This window comes from Amblyraja radiata, chromosome 4, assembly GCF_010909765.2.
Source record: "Amblyraja radiata isolate CabotCenter1 chromosome 4, sAmbRad1.1.pri, whole genome shotgun sequence".
Lineage (NCBI taxonomy): Eukaryota > Metazoa > Chordata > Chondrichthyes > Rajiformes > Rajidae > Amblyraja > Amblyraja radiata.
This window is the reverse complement of record NC_045959.1, coordinates 54,697,474-54,712,952: the sequence shown is the minus strand read 5'-3', so window position 1 is coordinate 54,712,952 and position 15,479 is coordinate 54,697,474. Positions and strand designations below refer to the sequence as shown.

General features: G+C 39.4%; 1 protein-coding gene across 6 annotated transcripts in view; it reads left to right on the top strand.

Annotated features, from left to right (window-relative positions):
- vps13b (vacuolar protein sorting 13 homolog B) overlaps positions 1–15,479 on the top strand; it is an 806,769-nt gene that overhangs the window by 57,234 nt on the left and 734,056 nt on the right. For all 6 annotated transcript variants that reach the window (XM_033019455.1, XM_033019454.1, XM_033019453.1 and 3 more), the window contains exons 5-6: positions 1,411–1,578; positions 3,836–4,017. In XM_033019455.1, the coding sequence (XP_032875346.1) occupies positions 1,411–1,578; positions 3,836–4,017 (350 nt within the window). The remainder of the gene's footprint in view (positions 1–1,410; positions 1,579–3,835; positions 4,018–15,479) is intronic.

Below are 15,479 nucleotides of genomic sequence, written 5' to 3'. Positions count from 1 at the left end.
AATGGATATAAAAATACTTCTGTACAACATAACTTTTTAACACTGAATGTTTATTAGTGAGAGGATTGAAAAAAATCTTTGAGGTTATGATATTTCACTCCTGCATTCTGCAGATGATGTCGTTTAATAAGCGCTGGGAATGCAAATGGAGTTAGTTTTTCCAACCAAGACATGGTTGAACAATTTTAAATAGGTTTCTTCCCAGTAGGCTGTTATGCAGGTGCTGACTATGTCAATTGTTGACACAACTCAAGTCTCTCTGCTTAATAGAGAGTGCACTGTAGAGCACCAGTACGCTGGCCTTTACAAATTAGAACCAGAAATAAAAATAACAGGAGGTTAAATGTTAGCTTACTGTTTTTTGCAATCGGTGGGAGCAGGCTGGGAGAAGAACTAATGGGAGCAAAATTCATTTCAAAGCCTCATGAGCCGATACTTAAAGTATTGAATATGGTTATACAGTTTCCAGTTTAACCATTTGTATTTAAGCAGGATTAACAACAACTTTAACAGAATTAAAACTACTCTGTTAATTTTGTTGTTAAACCTGCTTAAGATCTAGAGCAGACTTTTTAAGCATACTGTTTGTGAAAATTGCTCATTTTTATAGTCAAATAAATTGAATCATGTTCAGCACTGGAATATCTGCAAACAAATGTAATTGTATCCTGTGAAAACAAGCTAAATCATTAATTATCAACAACAGTAGAAGAAATAAGAACTGAAATGCAAACAGATGTAAAGTGTAATTTTACCCAATCATATTTTTTTTGTTTTCTAAATTCCATTTAAAGTGTCTGCATTATATTTTCATTTTCAATAAGAATTATTTTTTATGGAAAAATAAATTGATATGGTTGGTGGTTGGTATGTTTTCTAGCCCGATTGAATTATTTTATAATTTCTGGGATGCTTCTTATGGGAACTCTGGAAATCAGTTGAGAGTACAAATACAAAATTTCTAGAATCTTTTGCTCTGATCTGATTTATTCCTTGCTACTATTGATTATCATTAACAAGATAAGAAAAAAAACGGAAGAACAGACAACATGGTTGAAAGTATGTAGTTTGTAACTGGTAGCTGAGTTATATGTGTAGGTTCACTAGAGCCATCTGCAGTAGATCTTCACAGAATGCTGGAGTAACCCAGCGGGACAGGCAGCGTCTCTGGAGAGAAGGAATGGGTGACGTTTCAGGTCTGACGAAGGGTCTCGTCCCAAAACGTCACCCATTCCTTCTCTCCAGAGATGCTGCCTCTCCGCGGAGTTACTTCAGCATTTTGTGTCTATCTTCGGTGTAAATCAGCATCTGCACTTCCTACTGACACTAAACAGTAGATTTTCTCTGTGCGTTATAAACACGCTGTGAATTGTGTTATTAATTGTGCCTTCCTCTTTTATCCTGGTCCAGGTTATGTTCAAAGTCTGATTAGGCGTGTTGTTAACAATGTAAACATTGTAGTCAACAACCTCATCTTGAAGTATGTGGAGGATGACATTGTTCTCTCAGTCAACATTACATCTGCAGAATGTTTTACAGTGGATGAGTTTTGGGATCGAGCCTTCATGGATATCTTGGGTGAGTAAAATATATTTCTTTATTTCTGCTTCTGGAAGGCTGAGCATTCAAAAGACACATGACTTTTTTTAATAAAGCAAGATAATTACAAATGAAAAGGAGTGTGTTATTTTGTGTTCAATTTTTAGTTATCATCATAGCACCTAAAAGCTCATACGTAGGGTGGAGAGGTTGGTGAGGGACAAAGATTTAGATGTCGTCAAGACTATTGTTAAATGAGCAACAACACCTTGGAGAAGTTTACAGCTGAAGGATAGGGGGGGGGGGGGGTACAGCACAGAGATATTTTAAAATGATTTAATCCTTCATATTGTGAACTGCGGCAGCTCCAGACTGTTCTCAATCTTGACCAGTTCTGCCATTTGTTCTCACCAGTTACTGAAACCCTAGCCATATTTTTTGTTACATTTGCCTTGACCATTACAATGTTTTTCTAGGTTTCCATTTCTACACAAAGGGAATTACAAAATTGAGGTATTATTGAACTATGAACCAAAACAGACCAATGCATTTGGCATTTGTGGGTATTATCAAGCAAGATGAAATTGAAATGGGGATGGTCATCTTACCTGTAGAACCTGGCATATTTTTAGATCAATATAGCATGCGGTGAATTGCAGATGTGAAATCAGATTGGGCCAAAGTGAGATACGTGAGGCACATCACAGAAATGGTGGTGGATTGCAGTCAGAAGCCCTTGGATGTTATTTTCTATCTCAGACTCCAGTTAAGAGTGAAATTAAGCGAAATAAATTAAAAACAATGGATATTGGAAGAGAGCCTTCTAACAGTCCATGTACACTCCAACATTTCCTTCATTTACTCTAATTTTTATCTCATCCAAAAGTTCTGTCAAGTAGGTTAAGTCATGTATTTTCTTTAACAAATCCACACTGTCTTGCCTTAATTAATACAATTTCCTCCAGGTGGCTATTAGTCCTGTTCTGGATAAATGTTTCTTTCAGCTTTCCTACCACAGAGGTGAAACTGAATGGCCTGCAGTTGATGTGATTATCCCCGCTCCCTTTTTTGAACAAGTTCTTTCTCTGCTTCTCTCAAATCCTAGGATGATTTCCATTCGGTCCGAGTGGCTTTCCTATTTAAGTACAGCCAACTTTTCAAATACCTCCGTGCAATCAATTTTTAATGAATCCAGTATCTCAACCATTTCCTTTACTATTATTTTGGAAGCCCCCTCTTTAGTTTAAAATAATAGAATCCATCTTGAAACAACTTGAGCAGAAATTACTAAACACTAAATTACTGACCAGAATCAGTAATTTCGTTTTTAGCAATTAAGTACCCATTTAGTACCTTTTAGCAGTGCCCTCAGCATTTGTGTTTAAGTTTCCATTATTGTCCTAAGTGGGCCCACTCCTTCATGTACTGCTCTTTTCTATTTATATTTTGTATTTTGCAGAATTCAGGGTCGCTCTTCTTTGCCGTAAATTCTTGGCTGATACAGTCAATAAAACAGTTCTTCATATGCTTCTACTATTTGAATAAATTCTGAGCAGTAATTTAGTGTTTAGTAATTTCGGCTCGAGTTGTTTCAAGATGGCAAATTGCAAATTTTAATCAATTCCATTTTTGCACTGCAAATGTTGAGTTTTAAAGCAGCAAAAAGCTTCTCATCAATTATCCTACTGGCAGAGAATATAACATTTTATTGCCTAATAGATGAGGAACAGCAAGAGGGACGAGAGATGTGGATCGACAGAGGATGTTTTTGTCATTGTTCGTTCAGATTAATTTTTTTGAAATACTGCAGTTCACATTGTGAATATCTTTCATATATATATATTTTATTTCTGACTTTCTTTCATGCTTTCTTTATTGTTTCATTTTTATCCTCTTCCTCCTGCCTCTTGCTGATGAAATAAGAATCATAGCAAACATTATAACAGAGACAATGCACCCGATGCATTCAATAAAGTAGTTGTGAAATATGGAATGCTCTAATTTTTAAAGGAGAAATATGCTTAATATTTTGCAGGTAAAAATGTCAAAATAATGAGTTTTCTATAGACTGTTAACCTGGCAAGTTTCAATGTTAAATTTTCACATGAAATAACAACCAAAATTTATGAAGTAAGTTTGTCATCGTGTGGTAGTTTATGTAATGATGATATTTAAAAATTGTGCACAGTTGTAAGCTATTCATACAGAATGTGTCAGCTTTCTGTTTTGATTAATTGTGTACTGTTGTTGTCTTAATTTGTCTCAAAATAATTTTAATCTGCTGAATGCTTTACAGCTCCAGAACTGGTGTTGAGGAAAGTGATCAACTTTGCTGATTGTACTGTTTGTCTGGACAAGCGAAATGCAAGTGGAAAGATCGAGTTTTACCAAGACCCTTTGCTCTACAAGTGCTCCTTCTGCACGAGATTGCACTTTACTTACGACAACCTCAACTCTAAAATTCCATCAGTTATTAAGGTATGTTTTCAAAAACTGTTTTGTAAAGTAAGGGTAATAATTCCCTCAGCACATTGGACTAAATTATTATTGGGGGATGGTTGTGGAAAATTGTATGTGGATGTTAGTGACTAAGCTGTGAAGTTGCATTTATGAAATGATGATCATGGCACTTCATTCCACAATTAAAGCAAATGCTTTCAGGCATTTCCTGATAAAATCGTTCAAAATATAGAATGGCAGCTAAGGAAATTAATTTCAGTAAATTATATTAATCTGGCAAAAAATGGGAATCAGTGATGGTAACTGTGAAACAGCTGGATTGTTGTAAGAACCCATCTGGTTCACTAATTTCCGGTAAGGAAGAAAATTTGCCCTTTTCCTTGGTCTGGCCTGTAAATTAATCCTGATGTGGTTGACTCTTAGCTTCGCCCTCTTGAAAGAAGTGCTAAGGCAGCAAGCACAAAGAATGTGCTATGATCAAAGTTAAAGTAGGAAGAAGTGATGTTTTACTGGTAATTGCACACTTCCATTTGGTGCTCCTCAGATAATGAACCAGTCTGTGCTGATATGCCGCTTGTTATGGACAACATTCAGACTTGGCCTGATAAGTAACACGTAGTATTTGTGTCTCATGAGTGACATCCATTAAGGGGGATTCATACTACCTTTTGTTAATGTTCAAAGACATGCCATTCTGAATCTCCCACTACCAATATATCAAATTGATTAAAAACAATTCAACAAGCCAAATTAAACATTGTGGCTAGGATTCTTGTGGGAAATAGTTCACATTCTGACAACCCAAATGTCGTTCCCCCACATACAAGATTCTAATGTTGCTTGTATGAATCCAACAACAATAGCTTTGTGGAATCTTCAGAACATATATGATGAACCAACTTAATTCATCTGTTCAGCTACTCAAAAAGCATAATCAGAATTGTGGAAGTTTTCAATAAATTTGGGGCTAATCATAATTCATACGCTCTAGGAGCAGAATCAGGCCTTTCGGCCAGTCAAGTCTACTCCGTCGTTCAATCATGGTTGATCGATTTTTCCCTCTCCCCATAACCACTGACACCCTTACGAAACAAGATGTTACTTTTTACGACTAATGTTACTGGGTTTAAAGAGCCAACCACAAAACAACACAATTCTAGACAAAAGTGCTGTTTTAAAAAAAAATCCAAGTTAGAGAGCAGCTTCTCAGAATTTTGCAGAGAAACAATAAATTATTATATGTAGCCTGGGAGAAAGAAAGAAATTAGTTTTCTGTCTTTTGCACCATCTTTTCTTTGCTGTTGAAATAACTTTAACTTATTGAACATAAATTGACAAACAATTGCATTTGCAAACTTGTTATTAGATGTTTGTGAACCACATCAAACAAGAAATTAAATAAGGGCAGTGCACTGGTACGATCCTGACCTTGGGTGCTGCCTGTGTGGAGTTTGCATGTTTTTGTGACTGCGTGGGTTTCCTCCGGATGGTCCGGTTTCTCCCCACTTCCACCTCCCAAAGACGCGCAGGTGTGTTGGTTATTTGAGCTCTGTAAATTGCCCCGAGTGTGTAGAGAGTGAGAAAGTGGGATAACATAAAAATTAGTGTGAACGGGTGTTTGATGGTCGGCATGAACCTGGTGGGCCGAAGGGCCTGCATCACTAAACTCAACTCAACTCAACGAAACTGAGAAGAGGATATTTTATGTCCGACCATAAAACTTAATTAATATCTACACCAGTGAGAATAACCAGTTAATTATTAATATCAATTAGGCAGATCTTCGGTTGTCTCAGAGTCTTTGATTATCCTGTTCTGTTTGTTCCCGTTTGGGAGGACACAAATGGTGATTGCCACATGGGGCTGCCCCAGCACAAACAGCATACTGTGCACTCAATGTTTTCCTTACAGTGATGAGGCTTACTCTTAGACTCGCCCAAAGTCAAACCTATCATTGTTACCTAATGTGCATGAAAGTTTGTTTTTTACATTGGAGACCTAGGGGTGGCTTGGTGGTGCAGTGGTAGAGTTGCTGCCTTAGAGCACCACAGACCTGGGTTTGATCCTCACCACGGGTGCAGTCTGTATGCGGTTTGTACGTTCTCCCTGTGACCACGTGGGTTTACTACAGGGATCGTCCAGATGCCTCCACTGGTTTAGATCCAGGCCAATGTTGGAAAACAAGGACTTCTGCGGGATAAAAAAACATGCTGCTGGAGAAATATGGCGGGTGAGGCAGCATCTGTGGAGGGGAAGGAATAGTTGATGATTCAGAAACACCCACCATTCTTTTCCCTCCACAAATGCTGAGTGATACACTGAATTCTTCAAGCAGCTTGTTTTTTGCTCCAGATTCCAGCAATTGGATTCTCTCGTGACTCCTTCTGTGGGATACAGGCACCTCTTGTTTTATGCATGTTTGATTTATGCATTTTTGAAATACGGCTCTTGTTTAATTAATACCAAAACCTAATTTACACGCTCTATTTTTGAAAGGACGCGCTCAAATTTACGCCTGTTTAAATGTTTAACTTTATGTGTTTAATTTACGCGGTTTTGAATTGCATGCTGCATTTCAGGAACATAACCCCTGTGTAAAACGCGAGGTATCTGTACATGAGCAAATGCCAGGATTATTACTGATATGGAGCATGAAAATTTGGGCCAATTAATTGAGTGGATTATTCAGATTTTGTGTTGTAGATATAAGTAAAACATTATGTATAAATATTTAATTTGTTTACTGATAATCAGATGCTCAAATTGAACTTGGGAATTTTACAAAGGAAAGTGAGAAGGTGGAATGGCATAGATTCCTTTGACAAGAAAGTAAAGGGTTGGCCTTCAGTGCAGAGAAATGTCTTCACTCAGAAATTGGTGGATCTTTGAAATTCTGCAACAACGAGAGGTGTGTAGGCTTCGTTGAGATCAATATTTTTTAGATAATAAAGGAATCAAGTGCAGGAAAATGGTGCTATACTAAAAGGTAAGGCATGATTTTATTGAATGGCAGAGTGAGTGGCTAGTTCCTGCTTTTTTTTCCTTATCTTCTCACCACATACGAGTTGGACTGAATGGTCTGCTTCAGAATGGTCTGCTTCGGAATAAATTGTGTATAATTAAAATTTGTAGATTTTCAATATCAAATGCCTCAGATTTTACATTGATTTCTAAGGTTTGCTCTAGTACATATTATTTTTTCTCTGTGTTACTGAATATTTTTGCAACACTCCTGGTGTTTAGAAAAGGGAGACTCATGATTCCTTGAAATCTGATATGGAAATTTTGAAGAAGGGTCTCAACCCGAAACGTCACTTATTCCTTTTGTCCAGAGATGCTGCCTGACCCGCTGAGGTACTCCAGCTTTTTGTGTCTGTCTTCGGCTTAAACCAGCTTCTGCAGTACCTCCCCACACATGGAAATTTTATCTTGCTGCACATTTTTCTTTTCACTTGTAATCCTGGGGTTCAACTCATACACCTCTGAAAACTATTTGATGTCTTGGTGTAAAAATCATTGAGTTGTTTGCATTAGATTTTATTGTAGCAGCAATTGAGTCGAAGACTAATTCATTATGGAGTTCTGCTGATGTTTATAAACTGTTTAGGATTCAGTTTCACAGTTGGACACTATCGAAACTGCTTGATTGAATTACTGCTATGTAGCATGTTTCCAGTGATAAATTAACCTACAACTAACCTATCATTCTAGCAATATGTCATCCTATTAGTGCAATAAATCATTCTTTGGTTTCCATGTTTGTTTTGAAGGAATATGTTTCCATCACATATTAGAAATGTCTATATATTGGACATTTTGAGTCCATTCTCTGGTTGACTTGTTTCAGACTTAGTTTATAGGTTATCCTCCTCAATTTGCCCTTCCTTGATCAAAGTCTTGGTCCATAGTTGCAAAGTCAAAGGTTGAGCAGAAAACTCTTGAGTTTCAGCATGTCATGTGATCTGTTGATCTTCCTTGACTTCAGAAGACAGTAGAAAATCTAGTCTAATCATGGGCCATAAATTGTTGCAGTCGGTAAATGTAGAGCAAAACCCTGCAGGTTTCCCGTCAGTACAGACTTAATGAATGCTTGACTTGTTGCATGGATGATAGCAAATACCCAAGTTGCATTGAACTGTAGCGTAAACTGGTTAATTTACCGAATATTAATCTCTGTACAGCAGATTATTGCTGGCATTAGTTGTATAGTCTCTATACTCTAAAGACTGATTACTTCAATGACGCTCTTATTTAAGATTGTCTGAAAAATCGAAAACAAAGAAAAAAAATGTGCGCAAGAAATTTAAATATATTTCTGGTATAAGTCCCAAAGAGCTGTCAATAAAAGCTGCCAGATGCTTATTATTGAACTGAATGACTTAAGCCTTTCCAGGCCATGCATAATATGTATTTCTGGGCTGTTGTATCAAAACAAGATGAACAATTATCAGTGAGTCAATCTGTTGTTTCGCCCTGTATCTGCCCTGCCAAAAATGTAATAATCCAGTACCATGGTACGTTCTCGTGAAGATATAGCCAAGATAACAAATATATCTGTAATTCTCATAATTTGCTTCCTGGCAATAAAATGAAATAATTTTGCAGAACAGAAGGAAACCATTTGGCTTATTGCACCTAAATCTCTGTGAAAGACAGTTCCTTTCCTATGGTGTTTTCCTTCAGTGTATTTCTTCTTCGAATGTGCAACTAATTTTAAAAGTGTTATTTCTTTGCCATTATTTGTTTCTAGTACAATATACTACATCTTAATAAATCTCCCTCTGTTGATCTTTTAACACGTTAACATTTCTCCTTTGGTTACTACCTTATTTTTTCATGTAGTTTTAGAATTGGGGTATCACTGATGAACATTATTTATGGCTAGTTTCTAATTGGACATTAAGGATCAGTAAGAACAGCAACCATTTTGCAGTTACGTGGCACTCTTAACTTAATAATGTTACAACGTACTTCATTGGAGCATCATAAGACCACTAGACATAGGAGTAGAATTAGGCCATTCTGACCATCAATTCTACACTGCCATTCAATCATGGCTGATTTATTATTCCCTCTCAACCCCATTCTCCAGCCTTCTCATCAAAGGAGATGTGGGATTGAATTGTATCAATAGGTTTAGGAAACTGACTAATAGAGGTAGGCTGGAGGAGCATATTAAAGGTCTAAATTGAGGTAGAAAGTTGGTGAGATTTAAAAGGAAATTTCAAAACCATCACCTGAAGGCAAGGTCAGTGTGGTGATATGGGATGCACAAAAAGCCCAAATTGGAGGCAAATTGATATATTTGAAAGGTTTTGGGATGAATAAGTTTACAAATGTCAGAACAAATATAGTCACTGAAGAATTTGCAAATGAGGATGAACACCAACTATTGTAGGCCATGCCGGGTTTTGAATGTTCTTAACTCTGACAGGGACAAGTTAACCTTTGAAAAAAACCTTTGTATGGTGACACAAGAGACTCAGTTGCTGGATTTGGGTAAAAAAAACAAGTGCTGGAACAACTCGGTGGGTCAGGCGGCATCTGTGGAGGGAATGGACTGATGACGTTTCCGGTTGTGACCCCTCTTCAGACAGGTTCTTGACCGGAAACATCATCTGTTTATTCCCGCCACAGATGCTGCCTGATCCACTGAGTTCCTCCAACACTATGTTTTTTTGTTTGAAAATTGCGCAGCGACCTTTATGGTCATCAAACATTATAGAAATGTTTTTCATAGAAATCTTGCATGCAGCAGGCCATTTGGCCCATTATGCTATGCCAGCCATGAAAGTGTTGTCTTTCTCAATTCCAGTTCCAGATTTCAGGCTCAGCCGGTCAAACTCCAAGTGAACATCCAAGGATTTAAAAAAATGTACAATGAGGATTTCTGCCTTTCCTACCCTTTCAGGCAGTGAATCCCAGACTCTTCTGGGTAAAGATGAAATGTCCCCATCTCCCCTTTAATACTCTCAATTGCTTTAATTCTATTTCCCCTAATCCAACCACTGTGCGAAAGAAAATAAGTCTGCCCCAGTTACTCCCTCCAGGCTCTTTATAATTTGATACATCTCACTTAAATTTCCTCTCGCTCTCCTTCATTCCAAAGAAAACAACACCAGCCTATTCAACCTTTCCACTGAGCAAAAATTATGCAGTCACAGTCCATCTTCATAAATCTCTACACCTTCTTCAGTGCAATCACATCATTCCTGTAATGCGGTGACTGGAACTGTACCTAATTCTTAAGCTGTAGCCTAGCTTGAGCTGTAACATGTTTTAACATGAATCCCTTACTCTTATATTGTGGCCTTGGCTGATAAAGGAAAGCATCATGTTTGTCATTTGAATTATCTTATAGAAAAGTCCTTTTGGGATCCCTTGGCATTAATTTATCTCTGTTCCTCCAAAACTTACTGTATCATTCCATTTGTTATGTATTCCCTTGACCTTACACATCCCCAAATGTATTACATGGATATTGATGGATGTACAATGTCAGGCTTTTGTGTTTGTCGCAATTATTTGGGTTTACGTGTAGAATTATTATTTTCAAGAGTACATTAAAAAGCTTTGATTTTCATGCTGCCAATTAGATCAGATAAATCGAAGGTAGACACGAAATGCTGGAGCAATTCAGCGGGACAAGCATCATCTCTCTAGAGAAGGAATGGGTAACGTTTCGGGTTGAGACCCTTCTTCAGTCTGAAGAAAGGGTCTGAAGAAGGGTCTCAACCCGAAACATAACCCATTCCGTCTCTCGAGATGCTGCTTGTCCCGCTGAGTTACTCCAGCATTTTGTGTCAACCTTCGATTTAAACCAGCATCTCCAGTTCTTTCTGACACAGATCAGACAATACAGTACATAAATCCAATCAAATGAAACTCGAGTGCAATAGGTCGAACAAAGGGGAAGATACATAGTGCAGAATATAGTTGTCAGCATTGTGGGGCACCAGTTCCATAGACAAAGTTGAATGTCCGCAATGAGTTGGAGGTGAATCTTAAGGACCATTCAGAAACCTGATAACAGAGGGGAAGAAGCTGTTCCTGTCTGGTGGTGCGCGCTTTCAAGCTCCTGTATCTTCTGCCAAGGGGAGCGGAGAGAAGCGATGACCGGGGTGGGAGAAGTTTTTGATTATGTTGGCTGCTTTTCCGAGGCATTGTATTTTGTAGAAGGAGTCAGTGGTGGGGAATTTGGTCTGTGTTTTGGTCTGAGTGGGCTACATCTACAACTCTGCAATGTCTTGCGGAGCTGTTTCCAAACCAAGCTCTGCTGCAACCCGACAGTATGCTTTCTATGGTGCATCTTTATAAGAGTCATTGGAGACATGCCGAATATCCACAATCTCCAAAGTAAGTAGATGTATCGATGTGTCTTCATGGAGACGCTTCAATGTGATTTGTCGCCAACAGTTGGTAATATTAACACCAAGGAAATTGAGGCTATCAACGATTTCCACTTTGGTACCATTGATACCGATTAGGGCATATACTCCACCACACATCCTAAACTAGATAACGACCTTCATCTTGTTGCCATTGAGGGAGAGGTTGTTGTCTTCACACCATGTTACTAAAGTCTCTATTTCCTTCCTGTACTCTGTCTTGTCATTGTTTGTGATCCGGGTTGTGTCATCGGCGGACTTGTGGATGGAATTAGAGCCAAAGTTGGCTGCACAGTCGTGAGTGTGTATATTCCCCTTTGTTGCACTATCTTGCCCTCTGCTTACCTTATCATTCAAGGGATTTGAGATTTAACACTCTCCCTTTTTCTTTATGGAATGTGTGTATTCTAAACTTCTTGAATTTCTAAACTTCTTGAACATCTTCTATTTAGGTTGAAGTAACTATCCAATATGCTTTGGCTAAATGACCTCTCAGCCGGGTAAAAGTGGCCTTGCCCAGTTTAGAATCTTCTCACCAAATGTTATCTTTGTTCTTCTCCAGATATATGCTATAACAGTTTGACATGATAATTACTGTAAAACTGCTGCCCCATTGATATTCCCTTAATCTGACTAGTTTCTGAAACTCTTCTGTCTCGCAAGAATAATTCTGGTTTCGCCAATTCTACTTCATAATTATAATCTGGTATGCTATCAGTGAATCTTTCCATATCTCTCATATCCACATTATTTTTCTTCTAATTTGTGTTGAAGATTCATTGTCAGGATATTTATCCATGACTCATGTGCAGGTTTTTATTTACTGAAGTGATTATAGCGGTAGCAAATATTTTCCTTTCCATACTTTGCACCGTGTAGGAAAGAACTGGAGATGCTGGTTTAAATCGAATGTACTGGGGACACAAAATGCTGGACTAACTCAGCGGTACAGACAGCATCTCTGGAGAGAAGGAACGGGTGATGTTTTGGGTCGAGACCGTTCTTCAGACTGATGAGAGTCTGACAAGAGGACAGTCTGAAGAAGGGTCTCGACCCAAAAGGTCACCCATTCCTTCTCACCAGAGATGCTGCCTGTCCTGCTGAGTTACTCCAGCATTTTCTGTCCATCTTCGATTTGCACCGTGTTTCCTCAGTTGCAGATTATGCGCTGGTTAATGCGCAGGAAGTGCAGGAATTTTTCTGGAACTTGTTTCTGGGTATGAAGGTGAATTGCAGCACTTCTTTTGCTGTCCCAGCAGAGATCAGCACAGATTAGCATTTGAACCCAAGATGTGGTGTGTCTACTCAGGAGACCTGTTATTAGTGGTGTGTTCGGGCTGGAGGCCTGTGATTAGTGGTGTGCCTCAGGAATTGGTGTATTTTTTAGAGATACAGTGCGGAAACAGGCCCTTCGGCCCACTGGATCCGCGCCGCCCAACGATCCCAACCAAATTAACACTATCCTACATACACTAGGGACAATTTTTACATTTACCAAGCCAATTTACCTACATACCTGTACGTCTTTGGATTGTGGAAAGAAACCCACGCATTTCACGGAGAAAACCCACGCAGATCACAGGGAAAATGTATAAACTTTGTACAGACAGCACCCGTAGTTGGGATCGAACCCGGGTCTCTGGCACTGCAAGTGCTGTAAGGCAGCAACTCTACCGCCTCCGCCACCACTCTTGTTGGGTCATTGTTGTTTGCCATTTATTTGAACAATTTGGAGGCGAATGTGCAAATTATAGTCATTACATTGCAGATGATGTTAAAATAAGAGATATCATAGATCGTAAAAAATCACATTGATCTGCTAGGTCAGAGTCATAGAGTCATACTGCGTGCACACAAGCTCTTCAGCCCAACTTGCACACGCCAACCAATTTGCCCCATCGACACTAATCTCACCTGCTTGCATTTGGCCCATGTTGCGCTCAACCTATTCTATCCATGTACCTGTCTAAATGTTTCTTAAACATTGCAATAGTACCTGCCTCAACTACCTCCTCCGGCAGCTTGTTCCATACAACCACCGCCCTTTGTGTAAAAACAAAGTTACCCACCGGTTCCTATGAAATCTTTTCCCTCCTCACCTTAAACCTATGTCCTCCAGTTCTCGATTCCCCTACTCTGGGCAAAATACTCTGTGCATTTACCCGATCTATTCCTCTCATGATTATAAATACCTCTACAAAATCACCCCTCATCCTCCTGCACCAAGGAATAAAGTCCTAGCCTGCTCAACTTCTCCCTATAGCTCAGGCTCTCGAGTCCTGGCAACATCCTCGTCTATCTTCTCTGCACCCTTTCCAGCTTGACGACATCTTTCCTGTAACATGGTGACCAGAACACAATACTCTAAATGTGGCCTCAACAATGCCTTGGATAACTGCAACAAGAGGGAAAGGCAAATGGTGTTTAATTCAGATAAGTGCGAGATGTTAAATTTTGGGAAGTCAAACCAGGATAGGAGGTTCATAGCACAGCTCTGGTGAGTGTGGTAGAATACAAGCACATACAGTGGCTTGCAAAAGTTTTCATACCCCTTGAACTTTTCCACATGTTGTCACGTTACAACCACAAACGTAAATGTATTTTATCGGGATTTTATGTGATAGACCAACACAAAGTGGCGCATAATTGTGAAGTGGAAGGAAAATGATACATGCTTTTCAAATTTTTTTACAAATAAAAAAACTGAAAAGTGTGGCGTGCAAAAGTATTCAGCCCCCTTTACTCTGATACCCCAAAATAAATCCAGTGCAACCAATTGCCTTCAGAAGTCACCTAATTAGTAAATAGAGTCCACTTGTGTGTAATCTAATCTCAGTATAAATACAGCTGTTCTGTGAAACATAGAAACATAGAAACATAGAAATTAGGTGCAGGAGTAGGCCATTCGGCCCTTCGAGCCTGCACCGCCATTCAATATGATCATGGCTGATCATCCAACTCAGTATCCCGTACCTGCCTTCTCTCCATACCCTCTGATCCCCTTAGCCACAAGGGCCACATCTAACTCCCTCTTAAATATAGCCAATGAACTGGCCTCGACTACCCTCTGTGGCAGGGAGTTCCAGAGATTCACCACTCTCTGTGTGAAAAAAGTTCTTCTCATCTCGGTTTTAAAGGATTTCCCCCTTATCCTTAAGCTGTGACCCCTTGTCCTGGACTTCCCCAACATCGGGAGCAATCTTCCTGCATCTAGCCTGTCCAACCCCTTAAGAATTTTGTAAGTTTCTATAAGATCCCCTCTCAATCTCCTAAATTCTAGAGAGTATAAACCAAGTCTATCCAGTCTTTCTTCATAAGACAGTCCTGACATCCCAGGAATCAGTCTGGTGAACCTTCTCTGCACTCCCTCTATGGCAATAATGTCCTTCCTCAGATTTGGAGACCAAAACTGTACGCAATACTCCAGGTGTGGTCTCACCAAGACCCTGTACAACTGCAGTAGAACCTCCCTGCTCCTATACTCAAATCCTTTTGCTATGAAAGCTAACATACCATTCGCTTTCTTCACTGCCTGCTGCACCTGCATGCCCACTTTCAATGACTGGTGTACCATGACACCCAGGTCTCGCTGCATCTCCCCTTTTCCTAGTCGGCCACCATTTAGATAATATGGTGAAGGCCTCAGAGGTTTGTTAGAGAACATTAGTGAACAAACAGCATCATGAAGCCCAAGGAACACACCAGACAGGTCAGGGATAAAGTTGTGGAGAAGTTTAAAGCAGGGTTAGGTTATAAAAAAATATGCCAAGTTTTGAACATCTCACGGAGCACTGTTCAATCCATCATCCGAAAATGGAAAGAGTATGGCACAACTGCAAACCTACCAAGACATGGACGTCCACCTAAACTGACAGGCCGGGCAAGGAGAGCATTAATCACATAAGCAGCCAAGAGGCCCATGGTAACTGGAGGAGCTGCAGAGATCCACAGCTCATGTGTGAGAATCTGTCCACAGGCCAACTATTAGTCGTGCACTCCACAAATCGGGCCTTCATGGAAGAGTGAAGAAGAAAGCCATTGTTGAAAAAAAGCCATAAGAAGTCCCGTTTGCAGTTTGCCACAAGCCATGTG